This window comes from Lagenorhynchus albirostris, chromosome 7, assembly GCF_949774975.1.
Source record: "Lagenorhynchus albirostris chromosome 7, mLagAlb1.1, whole genome shotgun sequence".
NCBI classification, from domain to species: Eukaryota; Metazoa; Chordata; class Mammalia; order Artiodactyla; family Delphinidae; genus Lagenorhynchus; species Lagenorhynchus albirostris.
The window spans coordinates 8,486,995-8,495,724 of record NC_083101.1 but is presented as its reverse complement, the minus strand read 5'-3'; the positions used below and the strand labels follow the sequence as shown (position 1 = coordinate 8,495,724).

Here is an 8,730-nt window from a genome sequence, read left to right as displayed (position 1 = left end):
GGCCGGTGCAGGCCACACTCGCTGGACCCGCAGCAGTTCAGGCGTCGGAGAGGACCGGGCAAGCGTTGGCGGCGGACATGACGCCTGGGGACCAGGAGGAGACCCAGCCGCTCCTGCGGCTGCCGGGCGGCAGGTGAGCGGACAGGGGAACCCGAGCCCCGGGGGCGCTGCCTCGCCCCTCCCGCTGCGCCAGGCCCCCCTCACCGACCTCCCCGTCCCAGCAGCGCTCCCCGCGGCCGCCGCGTCTTCCTCGCCGCCTTCGCCGCTGCTCTGGGCCCACTCAGCTTCGGCTTCGCGCTCGGCTACAGCTCCCCGGCCATCCCGAGCCTGCGGCGCGCCGCGCCCCCGGCCCTGCGCCTCGACGATGCCGCCGCCTCCTGGTTCGGGGTGAGGCCTTGGGCTCACCCTCCAGCCCTCCTGGGACCTTCCTTCGCCCACCCTTAAGATGGGCGCCAGGACCCTCCCCCTGCCTGGCTTCGGGCGGGCACTGAGACCCTCCGCCGAGTACGTCCCGGCTCCCCTGCCAGGGGTCGCCCATCCCCTTTCCCCAAGGCCGTTGAGGGTGGGGTAGAGGGCGAGGTTGGGCCGCGGCACCACCGGCGCCCCCTCCTCAGCCGGCGGTCGCCCCGCCCCCAGGCCATCGTGACCCTGGGCGCCGCGGCGGGGGGCGTGCTGGGCGGCTGGCTCGTGGACCGCGCTGGGCGCAAGCTGAGCCTCCTGCTTTGCGCCGTGCCCTTCGTGGCCGGCTTCACCGTCATCACAGCGGCTCAGAACGTGTGGATGCTGCTCGGAGGCCGCCTCCTCACCGGCCTGGCCTGCGGCATTGCCTCGCTAGTGGCCCCGGTGAGTGTGTCCCCCAGCCTGGCGCCCTGGGACCGGGGAGAAGGAGCAGACCTGGGGGCCTTGTTTCTCCCTGGCTGCGGCCTCCTGCCTGCCTGGCACCATGCCCCTTCCCTGCTTCGTCTTCCTTACACTCCAACGGGCCTTGGAAATAGCCGCTGTTATTGTCCTTGGTTACAGATGAAGTGAGCATAAGAAACCTGAAGTCCTTTGTTTAGGCACAGCTAGTCAGTGGTGAAGCTATTTCTGGAGCCCAGGATGGTGCCACTTAACAGGCTCTCTCTTTTGCTCTACAAATAAGATGGCATCTGTAGATGGTCAACAGAAGCCTCACAGTATGGTTCAGATTCCCCCCCCCCACCCTTGTCATTCAGACCAGTGACTACAGTTAAGCAGGAAAATCCTGTTCTGGTTTGTCCCCAGGGGCAAAGGCTGCTGGGACCTGCCCTCCCCTTCATTGCTCAGGAACGGGTCCTCCAGCCACTTCCCCTGCTTCTCTCTCACCACCTCCTGACCCAGCACTTCCCAGGCTGCCTTTGGACTTGGACATCTGGGTGAAATCCCGGCTCTGCCACTTACCAGGGCAGAGCACCTCTCTGCGCCTATAAAATGGGAATAATGGCATTACCTTGTGCTGTGGTTGCGAGGCTTCAGTGAGACCCTGCACATACAGCCCTGGCCCTCGCATGGCCTGTGGAAGGACTTTGGACCCTGGCGGCTGGGGTTGTGGGGTGACCCGTGAACTGCCGCTGGTCATGAGTTTGGATGATCAACCACCCACACCCTAACCTGGTCAAGACTGAGAGCAGTAGCTCAGAATCCATCCCTTTGCACCTACCACTCATTTCAGCTGCATTTGCTGGGTAACAGGCAGCAGCTAGGTTGGATTTTATATTTTGGAGGGTTTTTTTACTGGGCAAAAGCACACTTGTCTTAGATATGGGCATAAGGTATGGAATAACCTAAAAGCATAAGCAAGGGCTTTCTGGCTCCCGAGCCCAGAGGATGCCGTGGCAGTCACTGGTAGCAACTGAGGTGAAGAGTTCCTGCTTTCACTCCAGGGGCACCACTCAAAGTATGGTCCTTGGACCAGCAGCCTGGGTGTCACCTGGAGTTGGTTAGAAAGGCAGAATCTTGGACCACCGCACACCTATTGCATCAGAATTTGCATTTTTTCAAGGGTATACATACAATAAATGAAAGGTTGAAAAGCCCTTCTCGCCCCCACCCCACACACATAGCAGCCACTTCTATACCCTTTAAACACCTGCTGCAGATCACTTGGTGGGGGCAGGGAGGTATGCGGAGGGCTCTGCTGACCAGGACCTGCAGTTAGGAGCCCACTGGGCCTGCAGCTGCCCCAGCCAAGGCTCTCCTCAGCTCTGAATGGTTGAGACTTTCCAGTTTTAAGAACTCTTCGACCCCAAGTAAAATCCCATCTTAATTACCAACAGGTATATATCTCCGAAATTGCCTACCCCGAAGTACGGGGGCTGCTCGGCTCCTGTGTGCAGCTCATGGTCGTCATAGGCATCCTCCTAGCCTATCTGGCAGGTAGAGTTTTCGTGTCATCTCTCTTGATAACTGTTAATGGCTCTGTGGCTATTTTACAGATATAGAAACTGAAGTTCAGAAAGGTCAAGGGATTTGCCTGAGGTCACACAGCCACTACCCAAGATGCCAGGTTCCCAGACCACCTCCCTGAGACCCTGGGTCACATGGGTCTTGGGACAAAGTTCTGGGGAGAGCTGGAGAAGGTGATGTCCTCATCTTCCCAGAGCAGAAGCCCATTCCAGGAGTGGGGGGAGGGCTGACTGGTTAGGTCAGTACCCCGCTGTGTGGTGACAAACTAGGGTCCTGGGGGTGGAGGGGGCACTCCAGAGTCTTTAGCCTAAGAGCTCGGAGGACCCAAGCCTGTCTCCCTCAGAATCAGTACTGGATTTGCAGCCTGAAGGAGGCAGGTTCCAGGGGACCCGAGGGTCAGAGCTGGGGCCAGCATGAGGAAGCTTCCAGAGGCAGACTGGAACTGAGCTGGGATAGAAGGAGGGCAGGCTTCATATCTGACAGTCCCAGGTTAGGGGAATCTGCCAGTTACTAGCTGTGTGACCTTGGCCTAGTCACACCGCCCCTGGGAGCCTCAATTTCCCTGTCTTTAAGTGGAGATAATCCTTCCTAGTCCGAGGCTGTTGAGGGATTAAGTGACACTGTGAAAAGTGCCTGGCAGCAGGCCCCAAATGAGAATTGTTAAGGAATGGCCTGAGAACCGCTGGGGGGGTGGGGGTTTCGGGCCTGACGGGCCGTGGCAGGGCCTGGGGCACGTGCCCTCTGGTTCTTCAGAGTAGCTGACATGCGGGTCCGTGGTCTTTCATTTTTACCCACTTAACCATCCTGAGTCTCATTCAGAGTCCTGCCAGCAGTCTAGCTGCCTTGTGGGGCCAGCAGTCTCATTCAGAGTCCTGCCAGCAGTCTAGCTGCCTTGTGGGGCCAGCAGTATGCCAGAGCCCCTGCACAGACACTGACATTCGGGACAGACATGTGGGTCACACCCGTAGAATTTCCTCCAGGTCATCATAATCTGCACTTTCATTGATCAATTTCTGTGAGTTTTGATTGACTGGTTTTCAGTGAAAAGTCTCCCCCAGCTCTGTCCCTCTTCCTCTGCGGAGGCGCCAGCCTTGCCTGCTTCTCGGCAGCCTTCCTGGGAGTCTGCATGTAGGAGGACTGTGCGTATTTATTCTCCTGCTCCTACCTTTTAGACAAATGGTGCCGTATACCACGTCAATACATAGCGAGCGCCTTTGTTTAATGGCTACGTACATATTCACTGATATACCCCCCATCGTTTCCACAACATTTAGCAATAATAATGACAATATCAACAACAAACCTGAGGGTAGCCATGCAAAGGCAGTGAGGTCCCCACCCCTTAAGCTGAGTCCCTGGGGTTGGCGAGGGGGCAGGCACTCCCAGAGAAGGTCCAGGCTGGCTCACCCCAGCTCTGATGTCTGACCCACCCCGCCCCACCCAGGCTGGGTCCTCAAGTGGCGCTGGCTGGCTGTGCTGGGCTGTGTGCCCCCCTCCTTCATGCTGCTCCTCATGTGCTGCATGCCTGAGACCCCTCGCTACTTGCTGACTCAGCACAAGCGCCAGGAAGCCGTGGCTGCCATGCAGTTCCTGTGGGGCTCCGAGCAGGGCTGGGAAGAGCCCCCTGTCGGGGCTGAGCACGAGGTGAGGGGCTGGGAGCCGGAGCTGGGGGGAGGGGGCCATGAGGTATCACCCCTTTGCAGCCAGGGGAGGTCAGCACAGTCTGTTGCAAAGGCTGTACACACACAGTGGCGGGTGGGATGAAGGGTGTTGTCCTGCTGGGCCCCAACCTTGGACATCCCTGGGAAAGCCTGAGCCTTGACCTTCCTGTCCCAGGAAGAGATAGGCCGGGCCACATCAGAGGAAAATGCAGGTGCAGATTTGAGGACGTAGGTTTTTTAAACAGGGAGTTGTCAGGCAGGGGAGAAGACTGAGTCTCTGCCCCTTACCTGCTGTGTGACCTTCCCATCTTTAGCCCTAGTTTCTTCATCTGTAAAGTGGGAGTCATAGCACGTGTCTGGCAGTGGTGGTGAGAATCAGTGGGGCGTGGGGAGGCGCTTGGCCCAGGCCCAGACCCAAGGCTGGTGGGATTCGGGAACCCTGGGCTCTTTGCTCATAGAACATCTTTGTGGATCCCCCAACAAATCAGGAAGGGACGTGGGGAGGTGAGGATCTTGTCACCTTACAAATCGGAGGCTAAAGTGATGCAGGGACCTGAAGTAGAGGCTTCAGGTGGGGCCGGGACAAGGAGCAGAGGCTCCCTTACTCCACCAGGCCTCAGGACGGTGGGCTCAAAGCTGGGGTGCCCTCGGGACAGGGTAGAGAGAAGCACTGATGCCCGGTCTCCGTATGAGCAGGGCTTCCACTTGGCCCAGCTGCGGCGTCCTGGCGTCTACAAGCCCTTCATCATCGGCATTTCACTGATGGCCTTCCAGCAGCTGTCAGGCATCAACGCTGTCATGTTCTACGCAGAGACCATCTTTGAGGAGGCCAAGTTCAAGGTAAAGAGGCCTCTGCCCCGGCCTGCCTCACCTGGATGCCATATGGGTGGGACCTAGTTCCGGGGTCTTCGCCTGACCCGCCTCGGCCCGTCTCCTCAGGACAGCAGCCTGGCCTCGGTCATCGTGGGGATCATCCAGGTGCTGTTCACGGCCGTAGCGGCCCTCGTCATGGACAGAGCCGGGCGCAGGCTGCTCCTGGCCTTGTCAGGTGAGGCCCAAGGGTGACGGCTCAGCCCTCTGCAGGCGGGTGGCCCAGGCCAGCCTCCCACCACAGGCTGGAGGGTCTTTTCTGAGGTCACCACGTTGAGGGAGGAGGACAATGGCTGAGTGTCCCTGAGAAAAGGCCAGACTTCAGGAGAGCTCTCACTGAGCACATTTGAGACCAGGCCCGTGCTAGCCGCATCGCTGCATCACACCTTAACCTTCACAGTGAACCTACAAGAAGGCGCCATCAGGGCCCAGTGTACGATGAGGAAACTGAGGGCCGGGCTGAAGCGGCTCAGAAGCTTGTGGTCTTTCTGGGCAAGTGACTTTACCTGAGCCTGTTTTCCCTCTGTGAAACGGGGTAGCTGTGGGCCGTTGTGAGGCTCAGGAGATGATCCGAGTGAGGCTCCTCGTGTTCTGAGCCCTACCGAGCACTTGGTGCTGCTGGGAAGCAGGTCTGGCCGCTGTGGCTGCTCCTGCTTCCTCAGGCCAGGGAGCGTCTGCTTCCAGGAGCTCCTTGGAGTTTGCTGAGGTGCAAGGTCCAAGCCGGGGCTGGCAGGGCCGGGCTGGGGTGAGTGCAGCCAGGCAGGGCTCTGCTCACTGCCCGTCTCAGAGGCATCTGGGCCACGTTGCTGTGGCCCACAGTGCACTGAGACTCCCGCCCCCCAGTGCCACGCGCCCAGGCCGCGGGCCGCCTCCCCCTGCCCTGTCCCACCCACTGCCGTGCTCCACCTGCAGGTGTGGTCATGGTGTTCAGCACCAGCGCCTTTGGCGCCTACTTCAAGCTGACCCAGGGCGGCCCTAGCAACTCCTCGCACGTGGACCTCTTGGCGCCCGTCTCCATGGAGCCCGCCAGTGGCAGTGTGGGGCTGGCCTGGCTGGCGGTGGGCAGCATGTGCCTCTTCATCGCCGGTTAGTGGGGGGCTGGGGGGGTGAGGGAGCCGCCCTGTCGCCACCGGGTTCCTGTGGCTCCCAGCGAGGCCAGGCCTACCCACCCTCACCTCTGCGTCTGCAGCTCTGACCGTGTACCAGGCACCAGGCTGAGCCCGTCTCTGCTCCTCTCACACGACAGCCCTCCATGCAGGCCCCTCCTTGTCCCGTTCCGTAGCAAAGGCCTGATGCATAAGAAGTGAGGACAGTGGCCTAAGACTCCAGGGTGGGATCCAGGCCCCCTCAGGCCACAGCTGGGCAGCCCCGCAAGGCTTCAGCCCAGGTGGTCTGCGGCGAGCCGAGGGTCCAGCCCCGTGGGCCCTGACGCCTATCTTGCTCCCGCAGGCTTTGCTATGGGCTGGGGACCCATCCCCTGGCTCCTCATGTCTGAGATCTTCCCTCTGCACGTCAAGGGCGTGGCCACAGGCGTCTGCGTCCTCACCAACTGGTTCATGGCCTTTCTCGTGACAAAAGAGTTCAGCAGCCTCATGGTGAGTGCGGGCCCCGGTGGCCTCCCCCTCACGCAGTAGTCGGCAGAGAAGCGCTTTTCAGAATTGCTCTTGTTGCGAGAGACTTGGGGTCCGTGGCTCTGCACGCAGGCTGAGGCCCCAGCATCTTGCGACACCATCTTGGTCATGGGTGAGGGGGAGCAGAAGGGCCGGGCCGGCGAGAAACCCAGGCTGTGGCCACTCAGGAACCTCCAGGCTGTCCAGGTGGAAGGACAGCAGAGCTGACCTCGTCCTCCACTGGACTCTGGGGACACGGGCTGGGAAGCAGGGCTGTGAGAGAAACTCCGGCTCTGGAGTCAACAGGCCTGGGCTCCGTCCCCATCTTGGCCGCCTCCCTGCTGGGTGGCGTTGGGTGTGCTGTTCACCTTTCTCTGAACCAGCTTCCCGGACTAGAAATGGAGAAGGGTAGCGTACCTTCCTCTTAGGGTTGATGGGAGCGTCAGTTCAGTTCAACATTTTGCCACCTTCTCACGGATGGACTGACACAGACATGGTCCCTGCCTCAGGGCCTCCCATCCAATAGAGGGGACCACTCTGGTGCAGACAGTCAAGCCACTTGTTCAGTCATTCGTCCCCCCGCAGGTCTCCTGGTACCTACCATGTCCTGGCCTGTTCAGGGTGCCAGAAGAGAAGCGAGTGGGACGGACAGGGTCCCCTTTATGACAGGGACTGGCATGAAGTGGACAGTGGTGGGAGCGTGAAGCACCAGGAGGCCGGGCTGGGGCGAGGGGAGGCAGGTCATGAGAGGAGTGGATGCTTGGGGCTGGACCGGACTCTGTAGAGCCTGTGCTGCCCTGGGGAGCATGTCAGGAAGACCAGAGCAGAGGCCTGGGCGTGGAAATTACTTGCCGGGAGCTTGGAGGGGACAGACAGTAAAGGAGGGGGATGGCACCAAAGGACCTAAGAGGACCTGGGGGTGTACAGTGCTGAGAGGCCAAGAGAAAGGCTTCAAGGAGCGGGGGCTGGGGTCACCATGTCCCAGAGGAAGAGGAGCTGGAAGGGAGCGGCCTTCGGCTCTGGCACCTGGGAGGTCACTGGGGCTGGGCTGGGAGAGTGGACTGACTCTGACCGAAAGTCACTGCTCCCTCTCCGCTCCACACATGGGCCCTGAGTGTCCCCGTGTGTGCACGCCCCCATCGCCACCTGCCGATAGCTCCCCCATTTCCTCCCGCACCAAGAAGAGACTCCTACGGCGGCAGGGCCCACAGAGGGCAGGGCCAAAGCTGAGTGTAGAGCGGAGGTCTGTGGGCCCTGAGGTCAGGCACTGAAGGAGGAAGCCCAGCTGTCACTGGATAGCAGGTCTCTGACCTGGGGGCAGTCACTTCGTCACAGTGAGCCTCAGTGTCCCCGCCACACAACTTCCACACCTTGGACAGTGCTCAGCTCAGGCTTCTGGATGGTGGACCGCAGAACCCCCTCCACGCCCCTGAGCCTGGGCGGGGTGGGCCCCGACTGGGGCCTAGGCTTGTCGGCTGGGGCATGAGGGCTCCTGACCTGCCGCGTCCATGCATGGCCTCTCCACTCTCTTTGCAGGAGGTGCTCAGGCCCTACGGTGCCTTCTGGCTGGCCGCTGCCTTCTGCATCTTCAGTGTCCTTTTCACTCTGGCCTGTGTCCCTGAAACCAAAGGAAAGACTTTGGAGCAAATCACAGCCCATTTTGAGGGGCGATGACAGCCCCTTCCCGTGAGTGGCTGCCCCTCCTAGCTGGACCAGCTTTGGGTCTCAGAGGGGATGGTGCCTGCCTTTGACTCCAAACTGAGCCTCAGCTGGAGCCTGGACGCCCCGCCTGCCCCCAGGGAGTCAGGAGCCAGGACTGTAGCCCCTTGGAGCTTTGTCCTCTGGGGCCCCACCTTCCTGCCCAGCTCTCTACAGCCCAGTGAAGCACGGGGACAAGGTTCCCAGCCCCTGGGTCCAGTTTCCACTGCTGCCCTGTGACTCGTGTGGAGGGAACATCTCGGAGACGCTTTGTTGTGCTGTGGTCAGTCCTCCACGTGCCATCTCCATCGTGACACAAAAGTGACAGCGGAGAAGGGGGACTCTTGGTTCCTCGTTTTCTGGAGAAGATGCTTTTGGAGGCTGGGTGATGGCCATGGTTACTCCTCTCACGTGGCTGCATTATCAGGAAGGAACTTTGCCAAATAAATATTGGACTCGGAAAATCA

General features: G+C 60.4%; 1 protein-coding gene across 5 annotated transcripts; it reads left to right on the top strand.

Moving 5' to 3' along the window:
• SLC2A8 (solute carrier family 2 member 8) lies at positions 1-8,730 on the top strand. 5 transcript variants are annotated; one of them, XM_060154314.1, is made up of 10 exons: positions 1-133; positions 225-387; positions 637-843; positions 2,295-2,394; positions 3,869-4,068; positions 4,782-4,925; positions 5,025-5,133; positions 5,868-6,041; positions 6,405-6,550; positions 8,102-8,730. In XM_060154314.1, the coding sequence occupies exons 1-10, from the start codon at positions 78-80 to the stop codon at positions 8,237-8,239; spliced, it is 1,437 nt and encodes a 478-aa protein (XP_060010297.1). In that variant the 5' UTR covers positions 1-77; the 3' UTR covers positions 8,240-8,730. The 5 variants fall into 5 exon arrangements, with proteins under 5 accessions (XP_060010297.1, XP_060010296.1, XP_060010300.1 ...); XM_060154313.1 differs by having other exon boundaries at positions 23-133; positions 222-387; XM_060154317.1 differs by lacking the exon at positions 225-387 and having other exon boundaries at positions 42-133.